General features: G+C 41.4%; 1 protein-coding gene across 1 annotated transcript in view; it reads right to left on the minus strand.

Moving 5' to 3' along the window:
• Window positions 1-1,794: 1,794 nt before the first annotated feature.
• NYAP2 (neuronal tyrosine-phosphorylated phosphoinositide-3-kinase adaptor 2) overlaps window positions 1,795-16,036 on the minus strand; it is a 146,393-nt gene continuing 132,151 nt past the window's right edge. The window contains exon 6 of the mRNA XM_082487061.1: window positions 1,795-2,114. Within this exon, the coding sequence (XP_082343187.1) occupies window positions 1,887-2,114 (228 nt within the window). The 3' untranslated portion in view covers window positions 1,795-1,886. The remainder of the gene's footprint in view (window positions 2,115-16,036) is intronic.

A 16,036-nucleotide genomic window follows, 5' to 3' on the forward strand; every position in this document is an offset into this window, starting at 1 on the left:
ATATACGTATGCACACATCTATGGGTATATAGAGATACATGCATATATACATATATATGTGTGTACACATATGCATATATACATATACAATAATGCGAATATACATACACACATATAAACACACACTTTATCTTTTACAGAAATCTCAGTTTGGACATCAAAATATACATTAGTTAATCAGTTATAAAATATTTAAAAACTTTATTTCAGAGGCTGAAAAGAAACTACTACTGATAAAGCATTACTCAAACTCAAACTTTAGCAATATAGATTACAAAAACCTTCTAAAATTTGATATTTTTGGTTTTTTTGATCAGCGATTACGGCTGTGGCAATGCTGTCAATATAATTTCAAAGAAAAGCCAATATAACAAGAAGTTTCAAACAAGACACCTTTTCTTCTCGGCGAATATAATATTAAAATGATTGTTTTTAAGAGGGACTTTTGTGCTACCAAACTTCAGACGCATAGATAGAAATTTAAATATACAAAATATATGCCATAGATCTTTTCTCCCTTTTCTCCCCAGCAGTACAAGCTTCCCTCGTTCTCAACAGATCCTTTTGGAAGATATTTCACCGCATGGATTTCACCCTCATAATCAGTATAATCCATCTCTTTCTCCCGTTAAAACCAGGAGGTCATAATTCTTTGGTCATGACATAATATTCTGTTAAAATGGGTGTAATATAATACAGGATTGCGAGCCAATTTCAGAAGCAGCCAGGAAGAAGGAACGGCATACCCGGGAGAACGTGTTACGTGGGCCTCTGCTTCAAACCCGCACGAAACCAAGAGGGATTTCCCTACTGGCTTTCAAGGGGTCTGAATTCCAGCCTTTAAGAATAACACTGGGAAATCGGACACAGCGTAAAGTAAGGATGTGTTGCTGGATTTAAAAATAACGAACGTGTAAACAGGTTTTGTCGCCTTTATTTTCTGGACCAAAGACAAGCGGTGACAGGAACCGTGGCTGCAGTGCCACTGCCTCGACCTGCCGAGCGACCGGGTCTCTCCGCCACAGGCTGTACGATGCTTAGTCACAGTGAACCATGGTCTCTGCTAGTCAGCTGAATATCATGAAGGAAGAGTTTCTGTTGCAGGCTTTTCTGCAGGAAATTTAGTTTCTTGGCCAAATAATTTTAGCAACTGAGTCATATAAAACCAAGGGTGATTTATCTGATCGACTTTATGGGAAAACTGATGCAGAACGATTCATATTTGAAATGCAACTTGGGCATCCGCATTAAGCACTTCTATTTGCATTGCTTGCAGTTTTGCTGTTGCCCACCAAAACTCTCTCCTTTGTCCAGCCCTCCTGCCCCCAAAGCTAAGGACATCTAACGAGTACACCTCTAGGTAACTTCTACAGCCCTAGCACCCAGTTGTTTTGTACATTGTCCTGTTCAACAAAACGTACAACCACATGCTTTTGTACAGAGGCCAAATCTAGGCAGGTAAGAGAAATAAAATGGGGAGGGGGGGGGGGCGGGGAGAGAGAAACATTAGAATACCACATAGAAAATAGGTAATAAAACAGTATAACAGTAACATTATATAGTAAAATTCTTCATAAATTTTTGAATTTTTATATATATATATATTTAAACAGTGTATTAGTTTGGGTGTTTTCAATATATTGGTGAAATATTTACATTTTGACATCTTCTGGATCCAAAAAAATCCTGGATAAATATGTATGCCTTAATCCAGTCGGAAACTTAAATCTCTCTCGATTGACAGGTGAGCACTGTATCCGTGTGTTTTTTTCCTAGGCAGTTCACCACCTGCAGGTAAGTCTTAGGTTAGAGCCTTTGCCTTATTAAGAAAGCAGGCTACCTGTGCACGGTGCAACACAGTGGAGAGGGCATCCTCCACACGCCTGTCAAATTGCAGTGTCCCAGAAAACAGTTTGTTGTTTGGAATAAGGAGGAGGGCTGTATTTCTTGGTCCCGGTATTCTTTTTCCAACTCGGCAAAATAGGCATGCTGTCCTGTTTGCAGAGTCCTTTTTCTGACTTCTGTCGAGCTTTTATTTCTTTGCAGAGGCAACGTTTTTTCTCTATCATATCCAGCATCGTATGGTCCCCTTGCAACCACTGCATACATGTCACCTATTGGGGGGAGGGAGAAAGAAAAGAAGGAGAAAGAAAAGAAGGAAAAAAAGCATACAAATAACTATTTGGTCATACGTCGAATACGGTGTTTCTTTGCAAAGTTAACATTACTCTTATGTGAAACACTCTATTTTGTTTGATGAACAGAAAATCTCTATGTCGACAACAGAAACAAAGTCAGTTTTTACTTCTAACTACTACTTTAAGGGAAAAAAAAAGGTAATAAAAGGTCCCCTTTTTAACTTTTCCAGAGCACTGAAAGCTCATAAAGATAAATGTTTTTGGCTAACTAGCACTGGTTGGATTTTAAATGATGGAATAGATCTTAAAAAGTCACATGGATCTTAACAACCTCCTTAAGTTGTGGAAATAAAAAAACCTGTATGCCGAAACCCATGTTTTATATTGCTTTCCAAATCCAATCCGTCACACTAAAAGCATGGTGTTAACACTTCTGAGTATCAAGCTAAAGATAAGTCTGTGTTTAATTTTTTTAAAATGATTTAATGAACTCCATGCAAATTAGATGGATAAACCTAGCCTATTCTGTGGTGATATTTCATTAACTGGAAGGCACCAAGAGTTTAGAAACTCCATGTCTTCGTGCATGTAGAATATTTGAAAACATGACTCTGACCCAAAAAAGGAAGTTAGCATATGTTTAGTTGTAAGTACATGTCACAGCCCCTCTGAAGCCTGAGAATGTGGCTTTATTTGAGTTCAGTGGGGCGCCCACTTGATAGAAAATGTGTGTGTCTTCAAAGGCTTTTGATTGGAACCGAAATTGCTAATACTAAACTATCCTGAAAGGGCTCACTGTATTTGGATGACATGCTGTATACCTGCAAATCAGAAAACTTCCTCTCGACACTTACTTCGCAAATTTGAAGTGATGTCTTGAGCCTCCCAACATTTATTTTCCACATTAGTCATACATTAAGGATTTGTGTGTAAGTAAACACAGGCCATACATTCGCTGGGGCTGTCCAAGTACATCTCTGATCTTGTCATGAAAATGCACATGTACAGTAATCCTTTGGCAGCGTTTTATGATTCATGAAGGAAATGTATGTTTATTATTAAGCGTACTTGAGTACATTTAATAATGCATATGCCTTTCATTCACAAATCTTAGAAGGCCAAGTGTGGGCATATTCCAGGTTCCTAGGACTGGGTACTGGTCTTAGAAGCCAGTATAGAAACTTCCATTGATTTTGGTAGTTTTTGTGGTCAGCTTGAAGCATATTTGGCATTTATTGATAAACAGAAAAAATGTTCAGATTCATAGCAGGAAACAAAGCAAAAGGAATAAACTTGAGCAAGCCTACCAGAAAAAGTAATAATCAACAATGTACTCAGAAAAATAAACAGAATACAGAAATGTTGGGGTTTTTTTCAAATATCTATGTAAAAAATGTTTTTAAGGGGTGACACAGGATAAAAGAATTTCAGACAGAATTACCTTTCTTTATACTGAAACAAAACCACACTTACCTTATACATCAGATAGTACTTTGAGTAGAACAAGTTTAAACCACAGTATGAATTTTGTTCTTGAATATTCTTACGAATTTAGAATTACCCAGGTAGCATATCTGCAGCGTGTCCTCCTGCGCGGCTGAGCTAAAAATCTTCTGGAAGCCTACTGGGCCTGCTTTTCCCGATCGAATACCTATTTTTCATTTACTGCGGTGCAGGCAGGTACGAGGCGTGTCATCCACCACAGCCATGAGACTTTCCCTCTTTGGGTGTCCAGGCCTGGCCCAGAACTCACCGACTGAACCGGAGATACTCCTCCCCACCCTCTGGCACGACTTCACGGGTCTTTGGACGAGGATCTACCTGAGGCAGGTTTCCTGCCACTCTACTCATCGGTGACGGGTCAGTACTTACGCAGCAGTGTCTTCATTTTGGCTGGGTCCTCCTGCGTGGGGCAGGACAGGCACACAGTCTGCGCACAATTCATTAAACAAAATACTCACAACACACAGCTTCTGCACACCAGCTTCTGGGCTGGATTTGATGACAACGGTGAGTCTGCACACCAGCTTCTGGGCTGGATTTGATGACAACGGTGCGTGAGCACGGCTTTCCTCTTCTAGGCATTGGGCAATGCCTTCTCGTTTATAAACCACCATATAAGTAAACAGAGCATGTGCCAATACCAAATCCTTACGGTATGCTGTGTGCTCCAGTGACCACACATCACAAGCGCCATCCACAGCTCGTACGACAGTCACCGTGAGGGTGTTACATCCACGTCACCCCGACTCTCACCACTGCACTACAGGCAGGGCCATTGCCAACACAGTGTCTGCTGGTAGCTAATCTCCTTCACAGGACTCAAGGGGACTGAAGCAGGATTTTGACATGCTACGCTCTAAAATACCAGTTGCAACTTCCCAAAGATAGAAATGGTGTTGCAGAATGTATCAGTTACACAGACACTCTGCCACCCCCTGCGAAACAGCCCCTAAAATAAACCCGAGTGTAGGCAGCTCCAAAATCCTTTTTTATACTGGCCACCATATTGTGTTGCAGTTAGTGAATTATTTATTATGAAGAATTCAAGGTTTTCTGCTTTCCCAGACACAGATTTTCAAGACTACTTGTGATTTTTTTTTTTTTTTCTTTTTACGGCTAAGTGCTTCACACCAGCATCTTCTTAGATTTAACATCCCCATGGTACGTTCCTCTCCTGTAACTGCATTCAGACAATGGTATGTGCAGCATGAATGTGCAGAACTGGTATGTGCAAAGTCATTTGCTAAAATAGACTAAGTGAACATATACGATGTTGAAAGACTTGAGAAAAAAAAGCTTAAAAGTGAGAACAAATGTTAAAGGGTTTTATTTGATATTTTTGTCCAGTTCTAGTACTAATGTGCAACCAAACAAAAATGTACTGAACAAGGGTGTGTGCCTCTTGAAGTTGCAAGACAGACCTAAGAGGAAATCACCTGTTTGTAGATCAATGAACTACAGATATGACAATAACCATGTTGCTAATACAAGATCCCAAAGAGTGTTAACTAAATTTTCAGTGTGTCCTGGACAAATTACAAGCGCTAAGGTTCACGAGCCAGCACTCAACCCAGCTGTTTAATCACAGCAGTAACCCTCGATGACTTCAGTAGGGCTTCTGAGGTGTTTAAAGCTAATGTGTTTAACTCCGTGGACTTAGGCCTAATCCTTCCTGTGACTGAACTGACGGTGCTCACACTAGGTTCCAGTACTAATTTTTTTTCATATCCTCCCTCCTTTCTGCCTTCAGCCTGCTCCTCTGGTCACACACCAGGTTGTTAATATCCCTGCTATATCATAACAAGGGATTTGTTCAGTGTGAGAGGCACAAAAATTAATGATGTTACAATTAAATTTATGGAAAGAAGTAGAGCATTCATAATATTATACAGCTATATGGCTCTCCTGTTCCTGAAAGATCCCATAGCGCGTGAGGAATGGTACACATACTGCAGCATGTCAGAGCTTGGCTGCAGATGTGAAAGTAGGTAGACAGGCACAAAACCCATCAGCACTGGAGGTAACGGCCAATGAGACACAGCACAGGAGACGCAAAATTGGTTTTGAGCAAAGAGTCTTGGCCCAAAGCCTGTTCTTACTGAAAAGAGAAGAAAGAGCCAGCGGCTAACATTAGGATTGTAAGGAGGGATCTCCTGGAGGCCCCAGGATGTGTATCAGGTACTATGTCACATAATCTCCTTTGAATTATGAAATTTGCTGATTGTACACCAATTTTTGTTCTGATGGAATTTTTTCTCATTAAATTATCCAGGGTCTAAGACACAATTTTTGTTTAAAATCAGACAGAGCAAGAGAGTGAAGGAAACCACCAGCCAAAGGCCCAGAATTTTGGACATTCACCTAGGAGGTGTTGGAGGTAGGCTCAAATCCTTGCTCCTAAGCAGGCAGTAAAAGCTGCGTGCTAACCTGACGTGTAGGAACAGTACAGGAACCTAGAGTGGTTGGATAAGCTCTCTCACCTGAGCGCAAGTGTAAATAAGGATGTCTCGTGAGTTCCTGGTAAACACACTAACCATTCAATTATTCATTACTTTCTAGCTTTCCTCAAAAATCTTTAAAGCAAATGCTTGTTCCAAACTTGATCATCATCAAAAAGAAAGAAATTTCTTCCACTATGCAAAACTGAATTCTTCTATACAATTTTAATCACCAACTTTCTGGAAAACCTTCGGAGAAATCCATCTATGTTGCCACCTGTTATGGTTTCAGCTGGGACAGAGTTGCCTTTCCTACTAGCAGCTGCTATAGTGCTATGTTTTGGATTTGGGAAAAGGCACTCAAGGCCTTTTCTGGTCACGCTGCCCTGCCAGCAAGTAGGCTGGGGACGCACAAGAAGTTGGGAGGGACACAGCCGGCACAGCTGACCCCAAGTGTCCAAAGGGATATTCCATACGATGTGACATCATGCTCAGCATATAAAGCTGTGGGAAGGAGGAGGAAGGGGTGGACATTCAGAGTTATGGTGTTTGTCTTCCCAAGTAACTATTATGCATGATGGAGCTCTGCCTTCCTGGAGATGGCTGAACACCTGCCTGCCCATGGGAAGCAGTGAATGAGTTCCTTGTTTTGCTTTGCTGGCGTGTGCAGCTTTTGCTCTACCTATTAAACCTTCTTTATCTCAACCCACGAGTTTTGTCACCTTTACTCCTCTGATTCTCTCCCCACCGCAAGTGGGGGGAGTGAGCGAGCAGCTGTGTGGCAGGGTTAAACTGCGACAACCTTACTTTTACTATCTGCCCTTCCCAAAACGTTGGAAGTGAATTTTATTAAGATCTGTTATATACTCTCAGATTCTAGGGTGGCAGTGCCAGAGAACAAGAAGTAATGTTACAAACCCACTAAGGAAAAACGACACCACTTTTACACATCCTCAAAACAATGCAAAATGTTTTGTCTAATAAAACTTTTCTAAGAAAAAAATATCACTTTTTGTGAGTGCTTTAATGCTTTATGAAGATCTGAGAGACAAACTAGACACAGTAGTTCCCTTCTCTACAAAGTGCAACCAGGATATTTTTGTGTGTTGGGGCCTCCTTTTACAGTGGGCCTGTCTTCATTTCTTCTTACTTCACAGGACTGAAATTTTCAATTATTCTAGAAAGATAACTAGCAGTCCCAATGGTTTACAAATAAATGTATTGCTTTAATTAGATTGCCCTGAGCTAGATCACAGAGCTGTCTTGGAGCAAAGGTTGGACAGGCAGAACATCTACAGTTCAATCGCTCTTAGAGGACAGGACCTGGAGCCAGAGGTCAGTGCACTCTGTAGCTCTCTGCCACATCAGAATTTACCAAGAAAAGCTCATAATCCCCGGGAAAACTCAAAACAGGCTTTGGGGAACAGACAATGACTCACATTGCCAGGAACTCCCTGGTGTCACAGCAGATTATATCTGTTTTCTATTGTCCTGGCACGGGCTCTGCCCCGGCCCCGGGCACCCCCACCGCTGCCCACAGAATGATGCCAGCACAGCTCCAGCCTGCACTGGGCTGCGGCAGCCTGAACCAGCAGATTCACAAAAGTGCTCAAAATACAGATGTTTAAAGCAAGAAAAAGAAATGTAAACGAACATAGTTCTTCCCTTGTTCTTAACTAAGCAGCTTTGGCAAAGAGAGTAACAGTTACAGACGGAAAAAAGATAGAAAAAACTATTCTCCAACAATACAATTGAGCAGCAACTGGCGGATACAACTTTCCACACCTGCTAGCTGTGGTCAGTAGGTATAGCTAAAATCTGGTATCTTTTTGCTGGTGACTATTCAAAATATGAGATAGGACCTTCTGGCCCTTCAGGAACTGGCCTTTGGCCATAAGGAGCTCCAGGTGAAGTACTGGGCTCAAGCAGGCCTGTGTAAGTTACTGCACACGTGCGTGCTACTGAAAAGAATATGGCAACACCTTTAAGTTATATACAAACCAAACAATCCCATGTAGTGCAGCCTTTCCAAATGAAAAACATGTGGGGTGCTAAAAGAGAAATCTGGGAGCAGGTCTGAAAATACAGAGCGAAAAATCCTCAGCACCAGGCCTGGGACTCTTTCTTAAGTGTGATAAATTTTACTTGCTCATGGGTGACAGACAAAGAGATACATAAATACATAGATAGATAATGCTGTCTCTTGGTAAAAAGATGTATGTGCCACATAAGTCCCACTCTCATCCTCTTGTCTCGAACCGAGCCCCATGTAAGAGTAACGGCGAGCCCCACGCATGGGGCCGGCAGGCGCCCTGCACTCCTGCCTGCGCCGGGACAAGAGAAGAGCAACTGCCGGGAGCCGTTCTGCTCCTCCGAAGTCAGGCCACAGGGGTGAAGTGTAGGTAGGATAAAGTCATGCTAATTCCTGATGCTGAGGGGCGTTTCAGGAAACCTGTCACTGAAAGGTGCACTATAATTTTTCATACAAGTGCCTGTGAAAATACGTGCTGCTAAAAATGCCGTGGGGGAGAAAAATATTTGAAATATTGTAGGCAGTTCTATAACTAGTGACAGATTTAGAAAATGCTGCCAATTTTCATTCATTTTTTGAGGGAGCTTTTCTAACATTTGAGTTGGCCACCCGACATTTCATGCTCTAGACACTTCTATGAGTGGGGCTTTTTTTTCTCTGTGTGAACTTTTAATGACCTAAAACCATATTTTCCACTATAGTTTACACGAGGGGTTTAGACTAGGCTTTAGGTTTGCCTATTTTTAATGTTGCTGGCTTGTTTGAAGTGAAATCGGACGCTCTGGGCAATAAGAGAGCCCCGTAATTCAACGGTGCTTCCATTAACTTTTTCCTAGTACTATAGGTTCCCACTTACTGTGCTGAAATCGTAGAGGCTATGGGGCTGAGGAAGACACTGTTCTCTTCTGGCCCTCATGAGTGTTGCTCTCTCCTGCTGGATGGGCAGAGAGGCTGACTACTCATTAACAGGAGGGATGGGGAAAACCACATCACGCGTACGTGGTCATGGACGTCATGTGCAAACACCCTTTTCTTTGTGACAACTGCACATCACAGGTGAAATGAAAGCCCAACAGCTGACGTGATGCTACAGCAAAGTGATCTCAAACCAACGCAAAATATAATGAAATAAAAAATATCAGCAGCATTTGAAGGAGATTATTAGAAATGTCTCCTGGATCTGTAAACAAAGTGATCTCTAACAGTGCAATCTGTGAGCAGTGCTACACACCATTCAGCAGAGCCAAACATGCTGGTTTGTTTTGGCAGGCTACAGTAGGTGAAGAAGAAAGGCTTTCTGAAAGCCACTTACCATCCTCTGGGAGGAAAAGGTACTCCCTCCCTCTTGCCTGCTCTCAGACAGGAGTTTCCAAACTCTCTTTGCCACTGAAACTCTTGACGGCACTTTCTCTGGTGCAGATGGGTCCCAGCCATCGGGCTGGCTAAGGTATTTCCACTCGGGAGGGTGTGAAATCCCACTCCTAGAAGGCAGCTGTGTGCCACGGGTGCAAGTGGCGGAGGGCTATGTTAGGTAGCAACAGTTCCTTCACGACCTGTTGTTATCTGACACTCTTAGCTTGATGTGGAGGTCCTCAGCACGCGTTCGCAAAAGGGGAGTTGTCCAAGGCGGGAGTTCAGCCAGAATCAGGTTTCAGAAAATCTGAGCAGCGAGATCCTCACCCATTGGAAGCCAACAGGAGTGTACCGGCTGACTTTACGGGTCCAAGAATCTGATTACAGTTTGTTCACACAAATAGAAAAAAAAAACTTTAAATGATTCTAAAAGCCTTCTGAAGAGCACTTGGAAAACTATGTCGGGCAAGATTTCTTTTGCTAACTGTTAGCTATAGCCACTGCACTGCAGTTGAATGCTGTTACTTCCAATGGCTGCAAAAGTCGGTACGTGAGGGTAAAACTACAGGCTAAATCTGCAGTCTTTTCTTCCTCTCTGACAGAGGTACTCTGGAATAATATTGACGTGAAAGACAGTGTAATAGTCAGTTGTTCGTATAGCTCTGTACTGCTAACCCGTTCTCCTGTTACTGTCAAATTCAAAACAATTGGTTATTAATACAAAGGTGATTAAAAGTAACAGTACATCCAGGAACACGCAGGATGTGCACGGTGAGCTGTGACAGCAGACACTCTCCATGCAATTCGCAGTGCATGGTAACACTCCCCGGGGACACTGGATAACCCGACTGCAAATTCTCCTACACAAGTGTCTGAGGTGTTTTCTAGAAGGTGTCCTACGATGCCAGCAACCACATTAAAACGACCCCTGTACATTCACACACTCGCACCGCAAGCACAAGCACGCGCAAGGTGCTAAGCGCTACACAAACCACCCTTTCCAGCCTTTCACAAATTCTTCTTTTTTTAAGAGACACAAGTAACATATTTTCCCTGTAAGCACTTGGGAAAGGATTCTCCCAGCCTTAATTTTGACAAAGTAGTTGGGAGGGAAGGAGCACTTTGTAATCTTACACTGTATATTTAACATGAAAAGAACTCACTGACACCTGCTATTTCAACTTATACAACTGCAAATGCATCGCGTTTTAGGGCTATTGTAACAGAGGAATTCCTGGGTGAAATGTTTTGATTTCCATTACTCTAAATCTCTAAACTTCTGGAAATGGCTTTTCTTACAAATGATACTACTACAGAAAAAAATAAGAACTAGAGTGCCTGTAATAACTGTTCTACCACTTAATGCAATTATATGGGGCAGTATCGTAAGAAAACTCTGGACACCTTTTTTCAAACACAGGACTCGCTAAAAGACTTATTACATTGTCTTGAGCTCTATGACCATCACTTAAAAACAACTGACAAGAACCTTTGTAACTCCAGGAATTCCTGAAGATTCAAGATTATGAGCAATTAATACTTATCCTAAAATTAAATTAGCAAATAGTTAGTAAACCTTCAGCACCTCTGCTTCCAGACCTCCAGTTTCATGATTCGTTGCTTCCAATTACTACATGTCACAGCTACTTTATACAGAAGCAGCACTCATACTCCTGTGCCTCGAGTTTTCTGGTAACTCTTGGATTCTTGCTGAGGCTATCAATAAAGCAAACTTTAAATGATAAATTCACCATCCTGCTTTCCATTTTTATACTGGCAATCAGTCTAGCTATAGATCTTCCTGACCTTGCATTATTATCTTATTTGGAAACATGTATTCTTCTCATCTGAGCTTTCTTTTTTCAACATCAAACAGCTGTCTGAAATGTACTTGATGTACTGTTAGTTAACGCATCCTGTAAATGCTAGTATGTTTAAAATAAGAGCCTGTAAAGTAACTCGTATTAGGGATATTGTGTTAAGTTGTCTCATGCATCTCATTTATGCAGTGGATCATCACAAAGTGCATTCCTATTGAAATCACTCATGAAAAATCAAAGCTTAATCGATGCCTTTGCCAAGCAATAAATGCCGAACTCAAGCAACCCACCACGATGCATCCTGTCGTTCACTGTAAAATAGAAAGGAAAATTCAAGGAGGGACAAAGGACAGAATACTTTGCTAGAGTTCAGCGACACAGAGATCTCCTGCTAACTGCATTTTGCGGTGTAGCACCTGCAGGGTGACGCTCCAACGTCCTAGATTGCCGTGAGAGGTTACTGACCCTGCCTCCCCACCTCCTCCTCTTGCTGGAGCTGGCTGCTCCCTTGCATGTGTGCCTTAACTCTTCCTGAACCAGCCTTAAAACAGCAGGATAGTTTGAGGCAGTGACCTCAATGGCCACTCCAGCTGGCCCTGCCTATGGCTGAGTAACCACATCCACAGTACAACACACCTGCAATTAGTCTTTCTCACTCTAAATCACGACAGTTGTGAAAAACTGCCAGATCCGAAATCTCAGACTGAGATGAACAGCCCATCTCCCTTTGTGTTAAGAGGTGGCATGGAGCACCACGAGCTGCTGGTGGGCAAGATCCTTTCCTCCTCCACATCCAACCCCTGCGAACGGCAAAAGCTCTCCTGTAAGAGGGAGCTGAAGGCAGCAGGGTGCATGCTCTGGCTTATTGCTTCTGGTCACCCACCAGAGGCCAAGAAGGACCCAGAAAATGAACACAGAAGAATGAAAATGAGTGGAAACAAGACCAAGACTTTGGAAGAACTAAGAGAAAGTAGGCATCAAGGTCAATCCTAAAATTACAAAAATGTGACATGTGGGGACACCACCTATTCCAGTAGTTTCCCCATTTTATTGAACCTCATTTTTTCCAAGCTAAAAACACATACATGAGCTTCAGCACTCTAACCTTTATCTCTGTGACAGCCGAAGAACCTCACCACACCTGTTCTCCAGCAAAGCCCTTAAGTCTTTATATTTCTCTAGCATTTTCAGGAAAATGGTCACAAGAATAGTTTTAAAATTAAAAAAAAAAATTATTAAAGTAATATATGATGGGAGAATACCTCAGCACTGAAAGGACCGGTGTCTTCAATTCCTCGTGTTGAATTAGGTGATCTAAATACACAAATACCTCAGTTACAGACTGTGAAGTTGCTTTACAGATGAGAGATTTTGAAATGTGCTCTTACATTTCTCCTTTTTTGATGGTGAAATTGAGTCAATGACCATTTTCTTGGATTAAATGCCATTTCTCAAGTATTGTACTGATTATGCGGGGGAAAAAATTTTAGGAAAGCGTGACAGAAAACAACACTGAACGTACAGAGAGAATCATTCTTGTAAGTGGTCACATTTCCCTTTTGAAATATGTATAAAAACATGATTAAAGGACAGAGATGTCCATTTATGATACCTCCAATTTGAAACGTAGTTAATGAACAGTTGATAGAGCTATAAACTGTACTGAGAGTTCCTAAAGAATCCAAATACGTAAGAGCCTGCCTTAGTATGAGATACCACATTTGCTCTACCCTCACAGCAACATCATAAAACTTCATTTATATCAGGAATTGCTAAAAAATACGGTACCCAAATCTAATATAGGCATGATTTCCTGACACGCAGAGTAGCTGAGATATGGGCAGGAAACTAAGACTGGCATCCGCATGCTTTAGAAAACGGGATTCACTGAACGCAGCAGTTCCCTGTACTTTGTTTCTGTTGAAATCTCCAAAGGGATGGCACTGGCTGAATCAGCGGGTGACACCGGTTCAGCATTAACTCACCAAGACGACTGTACCACGCTAAACCACCAGCACTGGTGTGCTGGAGCAGGGCGCCGCTGGCAGGCTCCCACGCGCGCAGCCACCAGGCAAACTTGACTTAGCCTACGACGGCAGCGTGAGGCGAATTCAAGTTCAGATCTCCAGAGCAGGGAGGAAATTTAAACAGCCGTCTCAAAAGGAATGGCTAACGACAATGCATGGCAAACAAAACATTCAGCTTCATGGTACCCTATACACACATACCACCTGTAACGTAAGCAAACGAATTGTCAACCAGCAAAAAAACTGCCGTTTTTCTCTGATTATGTTTGTGTTTTCAAGTTTGGTGCAGAAATCAAGCAAGAGCCATGATTTGACACATATTAATTTTAAAAATGCATGTTGCTATTATCTTTTCTCATTTTTATTCTTTTCTATTGTGAATTATACAATTGTGATTATAAACCCCAAATAGTAAACGTGCTTTTTCAGACCGAAAAAAAAGAGATGGGCCAACCCAACCCAAGAGTCCGCTAATTGCCACTGACTTGAAAAGGCCTAAGATCAGGCCGCTGGCCCATGAACCGAGCTCCATCAGTGGAATGTGTCCTTTCCCCATCCTATTTTTTGTTGAGAAAAAGCGTTCCTTGGATATTCCAGTTATAGCTTATGAGCGAAATGGGAATTCGCTGTTGACGTGAGTGAGGTCAGAATTTAACTTTGTAACTCTAAATTAAAAAATGAAAAGGATTTTAGGCTATGCATTTTAGCTGGGGTGAAGGCTCTTCCTAGCAGTGGCTCTGTCACCCTCTAAGTTCCTTAGTATTTCCTGCATAAAGATCTGTCTTCTGAGATTTTTCTGAGTAGCTGCTTGCCACTCTGCTGCAGTAACTTACTACACGCCGAGACCGTTCCGGCTGGACAAGCAAATACAATGATAAAATTAACTGTAAAGGAAGCAAATTTATCACTCCTAAGTCTCAAAGAAACACAAACGATTATCATTGAAGCTCCAACGCAGTGAAGAACTTAAAACACGCGCTCAAACTGGAAAACACGTACCAGTCATCCCCTTGATTTACAGAGATATTTTGCTTTGTAAGAAAAGCCAGTGCTTTGCTGCCTCAAGGCCAGTTAACCGAGCCTACATACACTTGTGTGGTGATTAAGAATAATTTTACAAAAGGCTAATAAATGATTGTTAGCTGTTTTAATGAATGCCTAATCAGTTGGCAATTACCTGTTACTGCAGCCTGCAAACTGTAAGAGGTCTGACAAGTAGTGTCTGCAACGTTCCCATAAAATGCACACATAAGTACGGTAATTTCACCCGTTCCTAAGGCTCACCTGCACTAGAGAAACTTTTCTTTCCAGCCCAAGGCTCTTCCATATCCAGTGTTTATACGTGCAAGATGTGTCACCCCCCAGAAGTACTGCAAGTCCCTCACGTGAATAGAGTTGGGATTTGCAGCACGAGAGTCCAGCTGGCTAAGGGCATTTCTAAATCTAGGAGCACTTGACCAGCGTAAGATACAGAGACCCAAACCTACACAGTGTGGGCTGTTACCCAACATTTTTCAACCACAGAAAACTGTCATGAAAAATACAACTATCTTTGCAATCTTGGATGTGTTCAAATAATATTTCTGAAGAACTGGAAACCTTACAATCAGTAAAAATAATAATCTTCTAAAGTTCTCATTTAAAATACATGACATCTTTATTTTCATTGTTTAACAAGACAAAATGAGAATAAAAGTAGGTTATCAAAAGTGGGTGCTGGCATTCATACTTTTTTATAATTGGCATACACATAATGTATATGAATAGCCACACATTTCTAGTGAAAGACTATGAACAAACACACATACATATACAGAGATATATAAACATACTATACATACATACATGAGTGAATATACATATTTATGTGCATACAGTATACAGACAAGATACTATACAGGTACAGTAAGTGCAATATACTGTATAAGGCTATACAAACACCGAAAGAGTCTGGTGAAACGGTGACAACCATGAGAACAAAGCTTGGATGGTTTGTGACTCAAGGCAGACGGCGGGGAAAACCTCGCTGTTCCGTCTCGTGTTTTATGCATCAGACACACACAGTCTGAACAGAAACATGGTACAATACATTCAGTTCATATACAAAAAAGGTAAGACGAGTGGGAGTGCATGGAGGTAACTGAAATGCGTATGAGCAGACAAATAAGGTTGTTCTACCTATAATACAGAACGTTTGGTTCATTTACAGAGAATGCCTATATATAAACCCATGCTTTCATGAATTCATGCCATTTTTATTTCTATTTTTTCCTCTAAGAATATTATAAAATTCTTGCCCTGAGTTAAACATAAATACACACAGAAAAGGGGGAGGGGGGGGGGAGGAAATTGCATGCTTCTGGCTTTTTTTTTTTAAATATTTTTTTAACCAAGGCACAATGTCTTCAATAGTGGTTGCAAGAGCATTTGAAATAAACTTAGCAATTGCTATTGTTCTGGTACTGCATCCTTCTTAATGGGACTAAACTAATTGTTTGCACACAAAAGTCTCAGAACAAGTTTTGAAGTGAATTTACAAGTTTTAGAAGAGAATAAGTAAATTTATGAGAAACGCCTTAAAGAGAGATTCCCTGAAGAGGAAGGAGTGCTACCAAATGAAATTCCTTTACAGGCAACTTACTGGTATTTGGACTGAAATTATTTCACAGAAATTATATTACATATTTGCTTAGTATTACTTGAAGTTGTTACCTATTTTTAGTAG

This window comes from Vanellus vanellus, assembly GCF_965231255.1.
Source record: "Vanellus vanellus genome assembly, chromosome: 8".
Taxonomy (NCBI): Eukaryota; Metazoa; Chordata; class Aves; order Charadriiformes; family Charadriidae; genus Vanellus; species Vanellus vanellus.